General features: G+C 45.2%; 1 protein-coding gene across 1 annotated transcript in view; it reads left to right on the forward strand.

Moving 5' to 3' along the window:
• Positions 1–20358, forward strand: part of LOC131264742 (acid sphingomyelinase-like phosphodiesterase 3a) — a 55175-nt gene that overhangs the window by 21358 nt on the left and 13459 nt on the right. Inside the window, exons 3-5 of the mRNA XM_058267012.1 lie at positions 1499–1661; positions 11143–11351; positions 12394–12773. Of these exons, the coding sequence (XP_058122995.1) occupies positions 1499–1661; positions 11143–11351; positions 12394–12773 (752 nt within the window). The remainder of the gene's footprint in view (positions 1–1498; positions 1662–11142; positions 11352–12393; positions 12774–20358) is intronic.

Raw genomic sequence — 20358 nt, forward strand, 5'->3', positions numbered from 1 at the left:
AATTGAAACTACAAACCATTTGCGAACGGGCATGTGAGTTTTCCGTAGCCCGCAACCCAAACCCATGGTCATAACGTCAGGCCAAATACATAATACATAGGGAAAATTCGTGTACGCCAGCCGCACGGTGACAACCTTGTTCTTTTTATTCACCCTTCAGGTCACCTCTTCGAGCCCCTTCCAAGCGCCTCACCTTCCGGGTGGCTTTTGCATGTTGTGATTAAATCAAATCATTTACCGCTGACATTCACGCTCGGCTACATTTCGTATTGACATGAGATTGGTTGAGTTGAGCGGTGCTGAAAAAAGCGGAGTGTTTTCCACCTGAATAACGAATAAGCAGCCACCACCGCTTGCTGTGAAGAAATTTCATATTACGATGGCGATTAATAAATTACCCAAATTGAGCAGGAATCATTCGTACATGGAACTAGTTTCCAGCTCCAGTATTTTCGTGGGTGATTTGCGCATGGTGAAAGTTCTAAATTTCCATACTTCCACTTGTCCGTGGGTTGCGTGGGGCCCGGGTGTTGTGTGAGGACACCTAGCTCGTAAGCCAACTTAATCATAAAACCATTACATATTACTGCTTCCGGTGCACCGCACAGGCCGCACGGGAAAATGACTCCAACGCTCCCGTCGTGTACTGCAATTCAACTCGGGGCTTTCCCCCCAATCGTCCGCTTGTCTCGCCGGCTTTGTGAGAAGTTTGCACCCGGTCGGGAAAAAGCGTACCGCCTGCGCCAACAATGGAGCGCCGACTGGATAAAGCCTTTTTCAGTGTCATATCTCGCTGCAAATCCCACCGGATGACCTAATTCGCCAAAGACTCCGAACGTCCACCGAGAGCTAGGGTAGTGTTTTCCATGTTTTCCTTCCCCTGTATTTTTTTTCCTTCGCTGGAAAACGAAGCATATCTCCGCCACACTCGGGTGCTTGGCCAAAAAGTGCCATTGTCAAAACTGTGCGCCCTGATTGCCAAACTTCTGCGATTCGACTCGAGGCGAACGCTGGGGCGAACTTTTATCCCGTAGCGCAGAACTGCACAAGAGGCGCGCGCTATTGTGGGAAAATAGGAAATTCCGGTTTTTCCTCCACCCGTGAGGAGAAGGAGGAAAAATTCCCGGAAAAGTAGTTTCATTTATTCCGCACACATTCGCTGTCCAACAAACGGAACAACTATACGTACGAGAGGCAAACGGGGCCATCCCTGCATTTGCTTCCCGGAAAATCTTTCCCTTCGTACGCCCGCTCGTCCGCTAATCCTTTGGCGTTGTCCGTTATGGGGTTTACGGATTTGGTTCCTATCTTTCTAGTTGCACACACACACACACACACGCCTGCTCCACACATTCCAGCCACTCGCTCTTATTTGGGAAAACCACCGGGAAACGGTGGGATTGTCGTATGTGTGCCCGATTTTTTGTCTCCGCCTTTTTTTGTTTTGCTCCTTGCTCTTCCCCCCAACTTACTTAAACCGTTCCTCTTTCTTCCGCAGGTTGCTGGCTTACGGAGCACAGCCACTCGAACACGGCCAACGCCAAGCGCCCGGGACTCTACGGGGATTACATGTGCGACAGCCCATGGAGTCTGCTGGAATCCGCCACGCAAGCCATGAAATCCAAGCAAGGTGATAACGTCGAGTTCGTCCTCTGGACCGGGTAAGTAGAACAGTGTGCAGGCCGACCTCGTTGTCGCCTCCTCCGTCTCCGTTTTGATGGTCAGCGAATGTTTTTCATTTTTGCCTCCACCGGAATGGGTTCGATTGCTTTTCGGTTTCTTTGCCGCGCTCGTTGCCTCGTTCACGACAAACGACAAAAAAGCTGCAAACTTTAGTGCGCGTGATTTATCGACAGTCGGTACAATTTATGATGTCTTGCAAGAAGAAGGCAGGATCTGGGGAATATTGCGAAGCGGAGTAAAAAACGCGTCCTTTTGGAGCCGAGAAACAAGTGATGGCCGATTTTTTTGTTTTTGCTCTCGCTTTCCCGCCGTCTTTCCGCATATTGAACCACACGTTTTCCCGTTGACCAATCCACCAAAACCATTACGGAACTGGGTGGAAGGTTTTATGCCACAGCTTGTCCCTTCCACACTTCCGTTATACGGTCTTAGGTTTGGTGTAAAAAAAATGGCATCCAGCGGGAAATGAATCGAAGTGTAGCCTTCGACCTACGGTATTATTAATATTCTTCGGCAATCGCTATAAAATCTCGACCAGTATAAATCAAATCATCCAATGCATTGGCAGTTGGCTCCTTCCGGACCTAACTTTGGCTCCGGTGCTTTCGTGTTCCTTTTTCATTCCTTTTGTCTTCTCCGGTTTACATCGTGCCAGTTTCTTGAGGTGGGTGTGGTGGGTTGATGCTTTGTGCTTTTTTTCTTACATCTACCGCAGCCCTCTTGTGTTTCCGTGCTGCCGGACCTGGGCGATGGAAGATGGATGCTACTTTCATTGTCCCCTGCGGAGCCAGCTTCACTGGAGTCCTTCGTGGCCGTTTCGTCGCTTCTAGTCATTTTGTGATCGTTCAAGACGTTCATTTCGTTGTTTTTTGCCCCCTTCCCATCGAAACCGGTGCTTTTTCATGCGTCGTCTAGCGTTTTGAATATTTGATCAGGAATTACATAATGCTCCGATTGTGCGCGATATGAATGTTAAGTTGGTGCTTCCCGCGCTCCCTCTCGCTGGCGCCATTTCGTCACCATCGATCTGTTCGTCAGTGTATGTGTTTTTAGGTTGAAAAAGGTAAACAAGCGGGCGTTGCTTTCCACCCATCAAGCTGCTCTATTATTTTGCACACGTTGCCCCATTCGCGTTTTGCTGAAGCCAAAACTTCAGCACAATTCCGTTGACATTTGCCTGGAAATCGTCCTAAAGTTTCGCTCGATCGACCAAGGTTTGCCGATCGTTCGTGACAGTTTTACGCAAAGGGAACTAACAAAAAAAACATACCCTCCCACGAAAAACAACCGACCTTGGCATCATGTGTGTGCGGCATCGGAAAACTCGACGTGCCGAAGCGGCCTTTTCTTGTCTTTCATCCACCGGTTCAGATTTGATTTGATCGTGCCCCGTCAACGTTAAGCTGGTGGAACAATCAAAAGATAAAGTTCAAAGCTGCTCCAAAGACGTCGGCGGCCCTTGGGAAACGATGCGTACGTACGAGGCATCGCTCTCTATCGTTCCCCCCATTGGCAATGGGCCTCCATTTCCGTCGTCCTCGTTATCGTGTTCCTGGAAGGAGGGCGGAATAACAACGATTATGGCGAGGTGGGTTGAAAAGTGGAAGAAATTGAATTATCAGAAAACCATCACAAGTACCCGGGCGTGTAAGGATAACATGGAAACGTTTGTGTTTGGCGGAGAGTTTTCCCATTCCCCTCGTTTTGCAACCATTTGTACTACAAACAAAAGGTATTCCCCAATCCATACCGAGTTGTGTTTCTTCGGATATTTTCTCTGCAAATCCTTAAACTAACTTTCGAGTGCATTGTTTCATGTTTTCGTTACGCTGATTTAAATATTGCTTGGGCTTACGCAACGAATCCGAATGTCGAAGGGGAAAACACACACACAACGTCAATCAAAGATCGGTACGCACAGGTTATTTGCCACTCTCGGCTGCTTGTGCGAGTGGTACTTTAAATAAATATTCCATACACTACTGAGAGACCCACCAACTAACAAGCCGGGCAAACGCAACTTCTTAAGCTCCGGAGCGCTGCTTTTGAACTCGTGCTCATGCCCTCCCACCCCAAAAATAGCTCCCCTGCCCCTTCTCCGCTGGGCCGGAAAGGACCGGGGAAAATAAATCTTGAGTGTCTGTTCCATTTTTGATAGGCAATTTTCTCTCTCACCGTACCGATTCGAGCTAAGGATTTGTTCAAGTTTGCTCAAAACGGCAAACTGGGAAGCAGAAGGGGGCGAGAGAAAAAAAACTCGTGGATTCGTTTGAGTTTCCCACGAGATGAGACACAGGCCTCGAAATGCCGGCAAATGTGTACTGCATCATTCCGACCGTACGTATTTCCCTTTTCGTGGTGGAGTACGTGCAGGAGGAACCATTTTGATCTTTCAAGGCATACACAAAACACGGTACATGAGCGTGTGTGCCTTTGAAATATTCCTTTCCGATTCGAGGTGAAATTCAATTAATATTAAATGATTTTGTACTTCTGCCGTGAGGCGCAAAAGGGGGAAGCTTTTGGGGTTGAAAAATTGGAAACATTCCATACCGGGGAGGTTGGGTCATATGGCCCGATCTTGCCTGGGAGATATTAAAGTGCTAATGTACTCTGAGGCAGGGTGTGTGCCCTTTCTCGATGACCTTCAGCAAGTGATCACGTGGAGCGCGTGGCTTTGCCTGTTCGGATGAGATTTAAAACACGTGCGCTAGGTCGAGATGAAATTACCTCTGCACGGCACCCGGCGGGTGTTTAGAGAAATGTAAAACAATTTTCACCAGCCCGGGGCAGGAGTATTTGTTTTCGTTCGGGAAGAAGCATTGCAATAACCGCGCGTGTTTTGTATTCACGTCAAGTCCAAGGATAAATGTGGCCTGCAGGTGCGGTGCGGGAAGGAGATTGTTAGTGGGTGATTACATATTTATTTCGAAAAGATTATCTCATTTATGCCACGTGCACAGATCCCCTCCCACCCCTCTCCTCATTCCACATGAATTGCTATCTCCCCACGCGTCCGAAACGGCCGTCCCGTAGTTTGCTTCGTAGCTTCGTCTTGCTAATCTTGGCTCGCCTCCAGAAATGGCTGCAATGAAATCATAAAACCGACTGCCGAGCACCTTCGCTTTCCTGGGCTGGCGATCACGGTGGTTTTCTTCGGTGCGCCACCTTCGACCATTGGCCCCGACATACTTAGATCCACTTAAAGCGTTTCCACCGTGGAAACTGTGTCTTCACCCGTGTGCTACGGGCAGAAGAGTTTTTGCGCTCGAAAGGCTGCTTCAGAGTTCCGAGTAGAGAAGAACATGACCGGTTTCTCTTTCTTAAAGCTTTTCTTTCCTTCTTTCCACCCCCTGTCTGGTCTGAGTGCCGCTCAACTGGCACGACTTGACACGGTGCGGAATAAACTTGCGTTTCTCGGGGTTCATCCGGGACAAGGGCACTTTTCTAAGGGTTTTCCATGCCACGCCACGTCTTAACCCGTGCGTCACTCCGAAAGCCTACTCCGAACTCTGGAGCGTCTGGAGGGTAACTTCTTTTCTCTCGAGGCAAGCACTGCCCGAATCCAAGCTTTCCCGATGCTCCGTCAACGAAATTGGGTATCCTGGGGGGGATGGAAGAAAGCACAACCTACTGCCGTTCACGTGCTAACGATGTTACCCGACGTTAGGTCCACCTTTCTGGCAGCATGAATTTTCTTTTCAAAACCCAGTCCCGAGACGCTCTACACCGCTTCGCTGGGGGACCGTTAGGAAACAAGCCGGAAAATTGAGCGTTTATATATGTATGAGGAAAACCCCGGAAGCATCATCATCCCGGAGCACGTGGTTGGTTGCATGGCAAAGCCTGACATCTCACTCAGGCACGCTACATTAAAACACATCGAGCGAGGTCTGGCCGGCGGAACGGTACGGGTGAGATCGAGCTTAGTACTGATTAGGTTTCGGAGCCGAACAGGGGTGTGGGGTTTGTTCAAATATTTTAATTAACTAGAGTTATTGCTCGGTTATCGTGCAATTTTCAACAACTCCCGTTGACGCACTTCTCGGAACTAAGGGTACCTGGGGATTTCATCGCTTGGTACCGAGCGTAGCAGATTCGCTTTACCTAATCATCGTTGTGGCATCATCACAAAGGTGGAATTATTACTCTAATGTTTCTTGGAAGAGCATCACCATGTCCGTGTACCTGCATGGCTGAAGTTTTGTGCGAAATAACCACAAGCAAAGAATATTGTTATTTCGATTAAACCGTAGTTCAATTTTATGTGCTACTAGCTTGACGCCCCGGCGTTGCGCGGTGAAGAAGGAATTGAGAAAAGAATTATGGTTTTAACTAATACTTGAAAGATATGTTTGAATTTAATAGTTACAATAACGACATATTTAAAATTTTTGATATTTCATCAATTTCCCCGCGATGTATAAACCTTAGTGTAACTATGGTAGATACACCTTGACATTTGTTTACATGCTTGTTTTGTTTGTGTTAGTAAAACTGAGTTTAAATTGTAAAATTTAGATGATTTTATCAAAAAATAGTGATCAAACAAACCTTCAACAACATCTGCAGTACTTAAACTTAATGTGTGAAAAGTTTCAGAAGCGACGGTTCAATATTGGTCGAGTTTTAGGTGTACATAGAAATCCATACATAAAAAAAAGCTAAAATATGTAGTAGATGATTCGAATGTTTTCATTCTCAGTGTCAGAAAAAGAAACCTCTCCAAAACAATTCAATACACAACTTCGAAACGTTTCATTGAAATTGGAAAACTGGTTGTTACTGTCCTATGAAATGCGAGTTTATGCTGGTATCACAGTTTCACTCGCTTGTTAAGTAGTGGTCCACTTTTCCAGTCACATAAAAGTAACAGCTTCAGTAAACATGATTATCGACCTATTTAATTTATGACAGAAACACTCGATCTGGACTAACGGGTCTTGTCGAAAGCAGTTTAATTCTGTGCGATTAAAAATCGTTAAAGCTATTTGACGAAGAGACGTGGGGTCTACAACCAGCAGTTCATTCGTTTGAGGAAAGCTGCGAAGGAAAAAGCTGCCAACGATAGAAAAATGATGCTAATACCATTCGACGCTCGATGGCCTCATTCAACCTCGCGTTGGGGAGTTTGTTTTTGAGTGTTTTCATTATCCTACATTAGAAGCAGTGTAAGAAAATAAGTTTAAACCACAAGTCTTTAAACATTCGACCAACGTCCGACCTTCGCCATCGGGCGAAAGAGGAACCGGAATGCGACTCCCTGCAACAGCGCCACGCTCTTTTCCCACGAGCCATTCCACTAACTGTCGGCCACTGATACCTATCGATGCAATGCAGAACATTTGCGGTCAGTGGTTCGTAAAAGTTTCTTAATTTCTCCCCCTTGCCCCACTCCGTGACGACGAGTTCTCCCATGAAATGGCCCGATTTTCCATCCACTTGCAGCGATGGCGAAAGGGAATCAACAAGAACAAACCCTCTCTCCATGGCCGAGATAGGGAGAGGAGGGGGCCGTCGTGGTAAATGAAATAATTTCTTTCCCATTCGGTTCGATTCCAGTGGTTCTCGCGGTTCACATCGGGACGAAAACCTTAGCGAAGAAAAGTGCAGGAAAAGTTCTCCGGTTTAAGGGTGCCAAGCGGAAAACACTTCCAAAAACGTGTGGTGAAAGATGCAGTGTTTACATTGCGTTCGAAATCTGGCAGCTTCGGTTAGCGGTCGAGCGGAACGCAAACGTTTCCTCCGGTTCTAATTAAATAGCCAATTAAGTGCAAAATTCATTCATTCACTTATTAAGTTTGCTCGAGTTTAATTTGGCGAATGGTTTCGTGCGCTTCAACATTTCTTAGTTCGAAGATAAGTTATTTAATTTCCTAATGAAATAGTTAATTCCATTTCTCAGTATAATGTTAATGTGTGTCTAACCTATAAATTGTCATTGAAAAATGATCTAACATTATTCAAATGTAAGCTTCCTATGTTTGAAGGAGTACCTACGATCACATTTTTAAGGTTCGAACTTCGAACGCCCTATTTAACAGTTTTCTCTAACTAAATGCTTGTAAATTACATGCATTTCATAGAAGTAGTAAGATTGAGTAGTAATCAGTTTCGTCTGAAATTGTTTACGCTACAATGAATTTGTTGATTCGCTTTTCATTAGTTTGGAATTTCGTTGCAGTGTTTCTGAGCATTGAGTGGAAATTCTATTCCACTCGGATACGATCTCGTAACAATCATGGAAAATGAAACAGTTTTTGTGCTGACATTCCCCTTCATTTGTAATCAATTGAAAGCGAGAATAACACGCATTCCTTCGCGAACTTTGCGTACAAGCTGCTCGTTTATTTTTGCTTCGATTTCGGTAGCGCACCGAGGAATTGCTCGGTTAACTCATTCCATTTGTCGATGGGAGAAATGTATTTCAAAGTAATTAAGTTGTTTGGCTTAGTTTAATTTTCTTCGATAAGCAAAATAACATTCCACAATGGTTGCCACCATGAAACCCTTGCCTGAGGGCAGGTGCTTCTAGCAGATCACCCTGTCGTAAGCATCCAATTTCTTGGAAAAGCAGCTTTTTTCTCCAAGCATTCGTCGAAGATAGACGGTGCTGGGTGGCATCGAAAAAATAACGCAATTCCCCGTGGCCGTGAGCAATTCGATGAATAAAACATACCTTTCTCATGCCGGGAAAATTGTCGTTTCTTCGTTGACCAGATCAGGTTACATTAAACCGGGTGGCAAAGAAAAAGAAACTTTTAGAAATATGCTAGCGTTTTACGAGCTTCATCGAACAAATTACATTAAATCCAAATGAAATGGAACCAAAAACAGAAACGGATGGAAACACCACGCAATAACATTTTTGAAATAAGGGTTCACTTTTCGGCTGAAAATTAGTGAGGTAGAATACGAGAAGATCTCGACGCCGTTAATTTCTGTGGACTTTTCGTGTATAGGAATTCTAAGATATCATTTCAGGCAAGCGCTCTTTTTCAAATTGTGCATTCGATGATTTGATGAATATCAGTATTCGGCAACGGCACGAACAGTTCAAGCTCAACTTTGATAATTATTTTTTCGAGTAGAATGTCACTTCATTATTATATGTTAGATTTGGAAGAAGGACTAAAAAATTTTTGTTAATTTTGTAAAGGTACACATTTTTATCAGTAAAACTATAACCGGTAAAGAAATTTCAGCAATAAAATAGCGAACTTGGAAAAGAAACGCTATGTCCTAATAAAAATCTTCCAATCCATTTTGTACGATTTCATCTGTACAAATTGAAGAAAAATGTTGCTACTAGCACTCGTTTTGCCTTATCGAAGTACAAAGCCTTCGACCCATGTAATTGACACTTTTTGGAGCTCATCAAAATTCAAGACAATCACCATGGCCCATTTTCTTCGTACCAGTGAAGATGTTCACCGCCACCGATTGAATTTCCAATCAATCCTTGGCGGACCAACTGTTCACCGGTTGGCGAACGGTGAAAATCTGTCACACCGTAAAAGCGCCCTGCCAACATCCGTGGCGCGAAAAATCTATTCGGTTTTCAACGGTCAACTCCACTCCCTGCCCACTACCACGCCGGCCCAGTAAAAACCTGGTCAATGCATTGATTCATCGAACCAAGGCCAGGCACAACATAAAAAGCCAATTCAGAAATGTCACGGCAAGGATATTTATTGAAGCTTAAGCGATTGAATCTTTCGCTCGTCCATTGCGCCAAAGCATTTACGTTCCGGTACGTTTCTCCATCCTCCACTGTGGACTCCACCGGAGGCGGATTGCCAAACTGCCCATAAAACGGCGTGGGCGAGCGCTCCAATTCGATCGTATCGCTGCACGATAATTCGGCTAGCACTTTCCTTTTGCCTCGTACATATTTTTTGGTGCGCTAAGGTTTCGGTCCGTTTTTTTTTCTCCCATCAACGGTCGTTTGTCGTTACGGTTCGATAATTTTAAATTTCGCAGCCGGCCCCATTGTCCACGAATCGTTCTGCGCTTGTTCCTGCGTCGTACGGTTACAAGTGCAGGATTTCGTTTTTTCAATCAACCGATCGTTCTTTTACGTCTTCTGCCCGAACCTTTCCAGCGAACCCAATTTTTGCCCCTTCTTGACAGATCGAATAGCACTTCTATTTGAACTCATTTCCATATTCTCATAGAGGTGTTTCCGGAAATCTTTAGTCAGGCAAAAAGATGAGTCGTAGTGGTAGAAATAATAAATACAAAAAAATTTACCCCGTTCAAAGGAAAATCGCAAAAACTTCCATCGGTTTAGCCTAGCAGTTTTTCTCTTCTGCTAGCGAGAATGAAAAAAAAATATTATAAACGCGAACGTAAAATGAATGCCTTGAAACAGGAATAAATGAATTCCCTTACATTCAAATTTCACTCGAACAAATCGTTGCACTTCACAACCATCTGAAGCGTGTTATTCAAAAAGATTGAATAGAACTGTTTTCCATGGTTGCTTTCAACAAAGCATGCGAAAAGTGAAGCTTCCTGTTACCTGAGCAAGCGTTTCTAAGTGATGAGCAATCTCTTCGAATGATAATTGGTATTTGTATGAGCCCCCAGCATAGCTGAGCATTACCATTCCTTCGCCATAGAAGAACGACCGACACCAAGCCCGAGCGGTTGGACGGTGAATGATTTGAATAAATTTTCCACCTCACCACGCTCAATGGGAAGGAAACTGTGAGTGAATGTTCCGGAAGCATTCTGGCACATGAAAAAAAAAAGAAAACACTCACAGAGAAGTTGATAGTGAAGAGGAAACTGGCAAAGCTACAGAACTAATAAAAAACGGTACAGAGGGTAGAAGAAAAATGTGCCACCGATGGTGTTGCATTCATTACCATCGCAAATGCTTTGCGGGCCCGTAACCGCAGGCTGTTGGTTTTCCTCGGGAGGAAATCTATCTTCCCCGAACCACCCGTGTGCCTTCCTCCGCAACCCCGCCAAGTGGAATGAATGGCGCTCGGGTGGAAAACTGTCATCTCATTGTCGTCGCCAGGGTGTCGGTAGGTAGGCATTTGCTGTCCGACTGGACGGAGAGTCATCGTGCAGGGAAATGGGAAAGAAGGACGGGACAAGGTATGGAAATTTGCCATCCCATCAAGGAGCACTCGGATGCCTGTTTCAATGCTGGCTACTCCAAATCGCTCTCTTTGTACTGAGACTGAAAATAAAAGTGATAAAACAAAATTCGTAGATAAAACGATAATGAGGGTTGGATATTGTTCCTCAAATTTTATAGCTACGTTTTCAGTAATACATAAAATAAATTTACACAAATTTCAGCTCTTTCGACATTGTTGTACTGTTGAATACTCGTTTTAATACATGTGCTTTTCCGCGCCCAGAATTATCCCTCAGCTTTTCTCGTTTCTGTCGAAAACCACTAACCATTCATAATCCTCTTACATGGCGTTTCGCTTTCAGCGACGGACTGTCACATTCTGCCAAACGGATGCACGAAAGTAAACGCCTAGCCGTGCTGCGGAACATCACGGACCTGCTCAGCCGAACGTTCCCATCTCAGTTCGTGTTTCCCGTGCTGGGCCACGAGGATGCCAGCTCCAACTTCGAGCAGATCGGTCAGCTCTGGAAGCAGTGGCTGCCACTGGAGGCGGTGCAAACGTTCCAAAAAGGTAAGTGTCTGTCAGACTGAATGAGAAGAATTTGTACAAATTTATCCAACGATGGGATGATGGTCTCTTCATTCTGTTTAAATGCTTTCAAATGTTAATGTGGAATAAAAGACAACAAATTTACATTTTAAAAGTAGCAACTTTTACCTAACACTAACTGCCAAACACATTCTGAACTTCAAATTATAACTTGTAAACTCAAATTGCTATGAAAACATGGAACGCTTCATTAGAGCTATTATTTCACAGCAGAGGCGGATCATAGGGTAAGCAAACTAAGCAGCTGCCGTTTGGCTTTGCCAAGCCGTCGGAGCCCCATAATTTTTGCGCATAGTTTTTGTCAAATTTCAATGCTGGAATTATTTTGCCAAACAGTTCAAACTAACGAAATCAAATGAAAGTAAAAAAAAAATATGATAATGGATAAAAATTATGCTTGTAGTTAAATCTTAATTTCAATTGTTTTTTCGGTTTATCCTTGATTAACATTTATTTATAATCCACATTTGCATTTAAAATGTTTCGTTTAAATTGCTTTATTGAAAGTTGGTCGTCTACTGTTTACTTAATAGCTTAACGAAATATTCTATGTGTCAGCATACACGAATAACCTATACATGAGCCTCGAGGAAGTTAATACAAGGGTCAATCAGGTTAAAACACCATGCCTCTGAAAAACGCATGAAAACAGCAACATACTCCTGCAATCTATTGTGGCTTAATTTTAGTTGTGTTAAAGAGCATTCAATATTTTTATGATGAGATAACATAAACCAAATTTGTTTGTGGCAAATAAATTTCTAAATGAAATGTTCACTCGTCGACCGAAAAGTAATATGATCGATGAAACCGTTTCATTTGGCTCACTTCAAATGGTGTTGAAGATCTGTATTAAAAGTAATCCATAAAATAAAACGTTAAAGCAATCTTGCATTACGCCATAGAAAGAACCTTTTTGTAAGTTTAAGTGAAACATACCCCACCTACACCTCTCCCTCAAAGATGGCGCTTACAAACTTTACAAACCCTGCCCTATTTCCAGGTGGCTACTACACAATCGAGCAGACCAAGAGTCGGCTGCGGATCATAGCTTTAAACACAAACTACATGCGGCACGACGCGAAGTACTCGCAGTCGCACCCGTCGGCGGTGAAGCAGCGTCCAGATGGCTCATACCACTACCCGGGCGGTGGCCACTACGGGGGCACCGACCAGCACATGGGCAAGCACTACCACACCCGGGAGGGCAGCTCCACCGGGTATCTGTACAGCGACCGGCAGCGGAATGGCTACAGTAGCAGCAGTAACCTGCCGGACGGCGGCCATGCCAGTGCATTATCGGGATCAAGCAGCCACGAGTCGGAGAAGCAGTGGGAATGGCTGGAGGAGGTTCTAGCAAAGTCTAGTAGAAATAAGGAAACTGTAAGTACTGGCACTATCGTTTATTTGAAAAGTTTTTCTTAAGAGTAGAAAATGGGATACCGAGAATTTCCTGTTCGATCTAGTTAGCGTATCTATTAAATTCTCTTTCATGCTTGCAATTATAATACACTTTTTCCTCGAGAAATTGCAACAACCATTTTGTGTGAAACGGAATGGAAGACTGTGCTACGTTTTGGAATTAAAAGTTCTGTTACAAAAACAAATGTCAAAAGAAGTATCTAAGGAAAACAAATTTCTTAAAAGCTTCAGGGTAAAAAATCTGTCTGTACACCAAACGAAAAATAATTTTTCATCAGCCAACGCCGTTTTAAAGTTGCCAACCAGCAACATCGAGACAACGACACGACTTTGGCACAGACAGGCACAGAAAGCCAGCCGGGAGAACTTTACCGAAAAGACGAAAGTGCTGCAAAAGTACAAAAGTAGAAAGTGAAAAACCAACTTTGCAACATCTCTCCGGTCGAAACAGCAAAACGGAAAGCAATAAGACGACCAAAAAATTGGAAGAGTGGGGGTGGAAAACTGAATCATTAGAAATAAGAAGAAAAAAACAAGTGGCCAAGATCGAAGGGCACCGGGGCGAAAGTGTTACAAAGCTGGGCAGTAAGCTTTTGACAAGAGAAGCGAAGTCTCCCTAAATTTTATGGCCACGGTGTCGCCAGCGGACGGAGCGAGGAAACTTGTCGGCAGCTTTCTGTGTATTTTTTTTCCGTGTGTCTGTTGTGAATGGTTCTGCTCAAAAGATGTGTGCCACTGGGATATCTCACTTTTGTAGCGTTTTTCATTTTTCTTTCCACAGAGCTACTTAAACGAGGTGAAAGGTTCTGGTTTCTTAACATTACCACGATCTTTTTTCGTGCTCTCTAAACATGAATATCTCTCTTCCAACAGATTTCGTTTTCGTCATGAGTGTTTGGTGGTGAGGATATGAACTGTTATGTTTTGTTTTGCTTTTTTGATGGTTCATTTTGTTTTTAATTTGTTTCTCTCCTTCACTGGCCCAGCTTTGCAACTTGCTTGCAACATTTCCCTGCCCGATGCACCGGCCTCACAGCCCGCCTGCCCGGGGTCGGAACCTCGGGATGAACGGGTGGATTGCCTGAAAGGAAAATTAAAATTAATTAAAAAAGTCCCGCAGCAAACTTCTCGGGGGTTTCTCGGTAATCTTTTTCGCGCTGTTTACAGTGTTACTTGCAGCGAAACAATGCTCGTGGACCGTGGACCGGCAATCCGTCCATCATGGTGACCCAACGCTCAGACGTTACTGTTTGTTACAGGGAGAGACCAGGGTGGGCTCCGGGAAACCCTTAAATCCTCCAAGTTGGTTTCATCGTTTTGTGCCGGTTTCGCTCACTTTCTGCTACAGCCAGGAACGCTCAGCCTCGGTCAGACAAAACCACCCTTTCCGACCGTTTCTGGGGCGGGTCGTTTGAGTCACGTCTTAAGCCAGCGCGGGGCACTGTGAAAAGAACAGGTTTTTTTTTGCTGTTGTTGGTTGTGTTGCAAAGTTCGCACGAAGGTGGCCGAGATTTTCATCATTAAAGTGTACCGTTTAGTGTAACACTCGCACCCGCGCGCCTGTTTGCTTAGGGTTGGTGCCGATGGCGATTTAAAAATATGCTCGCTACATTGTAAATTCATTAAAAAAGAGGGTTTTCGGGACGTCGCAGAAGAAAAAAACGACGCACACGGGAACATGTTTGCACAGGGATTGCAAAGACGCTAAATGAGCAGGAAAAAAAGTAAAAAGAGGCCGTTAGGAAAAATTTCCCCAAAATCCCGACCATTATCCACGCGGTTGTTAATCTCTGGTTAATGAAGTTTGTTGATTTTCTTTTTCTTTTCCCATTACTTCTCCTCTTTCCCCCCCGGTCGGTTGATTACTTCATTCGTTTTGGAGACTTTCCCTTTCGTGCCAGAGCGTGGCAGATTGTTGTTTTGTTTTTGGACAAAATTTAAAACCAGTTCAAGACCACCAGCCTGTAAAACGGTAGCAAAGCCCGCAGGCTAATGGTGAAGAAATGTTTCCTAATCTTTCACCGACAAAGCCCGCTGGTGGCTGGAGGCTTTGGTGAAGCTTGGCAAAGCTGTTCCTTCTTGATCCGAGTGTTGCTTTTTTTCTCACTTGTGTTCTCATTTTTAATGAGATTGTCTGGTAAACCAGTGTGCTGGTATGAAGATATTAAAAAATAGGGATAAAAAAGATCTAGCAGTTGGTATGGGGTAAAAAAATCTTAGTAGAACAATTCTCCTTTCCTGACAGAATAGCACACCTTCGCGTCTTTTTGCTTCTCTGGCTGGTAGATGTAATAATCGGAGGAAAGAGAAGTGGATTAGTTTATGGCAAAAACTTTCGGCGAAGGTGCTAACGGTTTTAGAACGGGCACGGTTAAATCACACCCATTAGGAAAGGCAGTTAATTATGGTTAACACTCGCAGAGCTAATCATGTAAAAGTCTTCACAGATCCGCCCGGCACTTTCGGGTTGGGCAAGCAGTCCTACGATCTTTACTTCCGTTTTAAGCCAATCCGCGGCTTGCATTTTTCTTGTCGATACTTTTGTGGATGCACAACCGACTTGTTCCGAGTTGGAAGCTGCCTGACAACCCCGTAGACAGCTGCTACGACCCTGAACGTATCGTAGGAACGGTGCGAAGTTTTCCAGTTTGCAGGCTTACATACTTTAGTAACGTTCCGCTTCGCTTGGCTGTTGCGTTATTTGAGTGAGTGAGAAGCAGAAGCGCGATTAATCCGCTTAAACGCGCCCCGCACAAACGTCACTGATGGGGCGAAGCTGGATTAGCTGGCGGCTTTCGGGTGCAGAAACGTTGCTGATTAAACGAAAACTTTCCCATTACACACACACACACATGCACGCGCGTGAACGTGTGATAGGCGCTTTATGTACAAATATTTGCCGACGGTTCGTGCGGTGATGCCCTCGAGGAGGGGGCGGACCTGGGTGTGTATCCTTAATTGGACTTTGATCTTGGCTGGCTTTTGGTGCTTCAGTTCGCTTATCGGTGAGTTGCGTGGCATTACGAGTGACAATATCGACACGAGGGTACCGTGCCTATCATAAGCGCGGCTTCAAAAACAACTATTTTCCACGTGGGGAGTTTCGCGGTGATCAGCACCTACGCTTTTCTCGGTGGGCTGTAATTTAAATGCTGTGCAAACATTATTTTGGGTGGCGTGCTGAGAGTGCTGTGGTTCAGAGGAGAAGGAAGGCGATAGGGCTCAGGGGCGGGAAAAACCAAACAGTGCGATAATTAGCGGACAACGGCCTGCTTTGTGCGATCCCCACACTCATGAGCATGTACACACAGGCACCAGCAAGGCTAGCGTTTATCCTAGGGGTTGGTGAAATATTTGACACCTTTCACCGCAGCAAATAAATGAACAGAATCGACACACTCCAAGCAAACGGGCCTGGCTCGTCCCTGCTTCGTCGTTATCAGCAGGGTTTGCTGTTGAAATGAAAATTACAAATTATCCCCAGTGGACACGAGAGATACTAAGAGCAATATTTATTATTATTAAGACACATGGTGGAACTTTTTGGATTTTTAACAGCTATTCCTACTTTAGCGTTGCGTTGGCTTCAAACGTTGGCTTTACCTTCAAGGCCTTAATGGCCAGCATTGTCCTCCCGCTAACAAAGCCCCAATGAATTGTAACAGCCTTCTACCGCTTTATAAAAGTCATCAGATGGAATGATTTCCACCCCGAACAGCCGTGGGTGTTTCGCTATTTATCAATGTCCTGTTTAAACTGCCATTAAACAGTGCTACTCGAGGGACCCGAGAGTCCGTGGCCCGGTCCGCACCGGGGGGAACTGGAAGACAAGAGTCCCGAGGCAAGTTTACACAAGATGGCAAAACTTTGTCACTCCGGCAAAACGGTGCTATTTCGTTTGCTTGTTTCGATAAATGAGAGAAAACGCGCAGTCACTCTTCCGTTTCTTTTCGTTCAATGAAAGTTCCATCCTCGTTCCGAAAACGGGCGGACAGTTTATGAATGACGGCGGAAATGAGACACGAACCGGGCGGTAGTGGTTACACAAGCGATGCTAGAAGCCAAGTGGCAAATACAACATAACATCGCTGTCAAACGAAGCGGACAAGCGTTCCTTCCTGTGCTTGCGGAACTCGTTCGATGGGTGACGAAGAAGTTTTGGGCCGGAATCCATCATTCCGCAGTCGCGTTAACGATTTTGAGACGGCATCCGTTTGTTGTGCAAGCCATCGAAGCATTACAAAACCTTTTCCGAACACTTTCCCCTCGTTTCATCCTCCCAAAACACGGGTAGGGGTATATTGGACCGGGAGATCCTGTTATCTCGGAACCGCCTCCCATTCGAAACAGACGCTAACGTTCGAAGCGTCGGAAATGAAAATAATCAGCATCCTGCCTGTAAGCTGTCCGGTGCAGCTGATCAAATTAAAACTAAATTAAAAATCGATTAACGCCGCTATTAATGGAACTGTGTTCAGGGTGCTGGCTCACCTCTTTTTCTTCCAGGGCGCTCCACAGTGGGTGGCGCAACAGCAACAACGAACATCGGGTTGTCTATACATCGCATTTCGCACGACTGAAGCTGGAAAACGTTTTCCAAGAAACAGCTCGCTGTTATGCAGCAAGATGTTCCCGTTGCGATAATGAGAAGCGATTAAACGCGAAATTGGAAAAACGCCCGTGCTACGCAAAGGGTATAGAAGTTTTAGCCATCGTTTTGGCTCGCGGGCACGGAATCGGATCTGGTAATTTCGTTGAAAACTTTCCGTCGGGCCAAGAAGATTACCCGTATCGCCCCGGTACAACTGGTGAACTCATTTCTCCGATAGCCTCCTTCTCCTCCCCCACCTGACGCTCGGTTTCGGTGGCCTCGGGTTGCTTTATTAATTTCGGCATCTTATTCAGAAGGCCATTTGCATTAACTCCCCCACCAGACGGGCGCCATAAATCCAGGGTGGCTTATCGCGAAAGCTCCTCGGGAAACAATTCGATGCTGAACAGATAATCATAATAAATCCGTTTTAGTCGGCCGGATAACGTCCATCGCGGGACGATGAATCGAACTTAACAATAATGTCGTGCCGTTTGTTCTGGGTTCGTTTTTATCTGGCAAAACCATTTGGCGCCCCCAGACTTCAGGCAAGTGGGAAGAATAATTTTCCGGACAGGTCCAATATGTTTGGCTTATAGTTGACGGAGTGAAAACTTTATCAAAATGGAATGGGCTTCACATCGATGAGAACGATTTCTTAAAGGATTCAATCGTGGAGCTTCAAAGTCTCTGTTCTACCATTCGTTGGTAGGATACTAACCTGAAAATATCAAGTTTTCCCGACCGGATGCCCTTCATGATACTCTTGCACACATGCAATACACAGGAGTTCTTTTTTGCAAAATAAATTGATGAAAAGTCTAGCAGAGAAATTGATACCTTTGAAGAATGCCTCCGGTCAATCTTCCCTCTCATGGTAGAGTCCTTACATTCCGCTTCTTATGCACCTTCCGTCTGTTGGTGCTTCGTTTGGCTGCGTCCATGCCGTGGAACGTGGACGGTTCCGGTCGTGCTGACTCCGGCATTCGACCAGGGCAATCATCATCAATCAATGCGATCCGATGCATTTCTGGCAGAGCATCAAAAACCTGATCGGAATCGGACGGAAGATAAATTAGATCGAGCTAGAACTGGGCTACCGGGCTCTGATTCGACGCTTTAATACTCTATTTATTTTATTCCACCGGTGCACATCGAATCAAATCTCGCACCGAAAATCGGCCTCATTCGGCACCGGCGGCCATCGGCAAAGAGCTGGCTCGAAGAGAAAATCCCCTTTTCCCTATCGACAGTGAGAGGCAGCAGCAAAAAATAGGAAAAAAAAAGAGTAGAAAACTCTGGACACCATCTCGACGAGAATCGAGCACGAGCTGATTTATGGAGCAATCTGGAGTGGTCACCATTCGTTTATCCGGTTATCCGTAATTGATTGAATCCATTTTATTGCAAAGGTTTTCTCTGCAATTCTATAGAATTTCGTTTCTTCTCTGATTTCTGTGGGCTGCTTCGTGGACGAGACACTTGAAAAGCCTTTGGCAACCAGCAATGAAGCGCTCGCCTGCGATGATCTATGAGGGCTTTGGAAGGGTACGGCCACACTTACTGGGAATCTATCGATTTGCACACATTGCCGGTGCGTGGTTATGATCCATTGATATGTCATACTACGGTCAAAACCATGATTTAAGTTCCGAAAATTGATTTCCAAAATACGTCAGCAAACTGGATTTTGTTTTCGCCATAAACAACGTCTTCATCTAATTCATTTTTGAAACCGTCAACCTGTATTCCGAGGCTAATTGGATTTGGCTTAACAATATTATGCACTTTAAACCACCTCCCCAAAAACTCGACTTCAAAGTCCCGACGGATAGGAACATGCTTTGCAAACCAAACACATCGACAAATCGGTATTCCCAGGCAGAAAATTTCTACTTCTTTCTAACACACCGTCGCCTGGTGTATGAATAATTAAATTTGCGTGCGCCTCGGGCAAGATCAGTCCCCCGGCCTGACATCGTCATGCCCAATTTCCTTTGCAGCTGGGAATTTGCCAAAGATTTACATCTTACGTGTATTAAAAATTCAGCCGCTTGTCACAGCTGTGGTTTTCAGTAGTGCACGGCTGCGATTTACGGAACGAGTGACATGAGAAAGCATTTTCACCACCGCTTTCCGTCCCGCTCCAGTTCGTTCGCATGAACTATCGCCATCCAAAACCCAAAATCAATATCGAAATCTCCAACCGACAAATAACATAAGTCCTGATGTGGGGTTATGGTCTGTCGTGCCACTAACGGGTCTGGATAATTCATCATCAAGCAGAGTGAAGCCATCCGGACCGGCTGGATCCATTAGTCATGCCGTTATTTTATCGAAGGAGTCACCCGGGGTGTGGGATTTTCGGATGACTTCCTCTTTTCATTCTTTTTACTCCTGAGTTGAGGTTGAGTGCAGGAGACGCGATGCCTGCCAACTTCACTCGTCTCCCGCCGTTGAGGTGACTTCGTATCGGCACTAAACCGCTCGAGTTCGAAAGGCACACACTAGAACACCTTCGCAACGCACCGGACTCACCGGACCGGAGGTAGTTTTATGGCGGTTTTATGGGAATCAATATCTACCGGATTGTGGTTCATTTATTTTACCGATCAAACCTTAAAAGGGCGGTGATTTGATGGCGGTCCTTACCTGATGGTCAGACCTGATCCCAATCGATACGCCCAATGCCGGCTACGGGGTTTCTCCCAATCCCGGGTGGGACCATGCGGGAGCAGAGAAGAGTTCGCCGCATTCGGTGGCCAAACTTTCTCGTCCGAAACGGAGCGAGCCGAACGAAAGTGGCAGATCTCGAAACTCAATTGGATGCCTTAAGTTTTACGAGCTGTAATTGAATTTTTGATACGAAGCCATTACCTGCGCCAGCGGTTTGGCTTGGGATTGTGCGTCCCACATGCGAGGGATTTGGCAAAGCGATCAAAACAAGTGACAGGT

The sequence above is a fragment of the Anopheles coustani genome, chromosome 2 (genome assembly GCF_943734705.1).
Source record: "Anopheles coustani chromosome 2, idAnoCousDA_361_x.2, whole genome shotgun sequence".
NCBI classification, from domain to species: Eukaryota; Metazoa; Arthropoda; class Insecta; order Diptera; family Culicidae; genus Anopheles; species Anopheles coustani.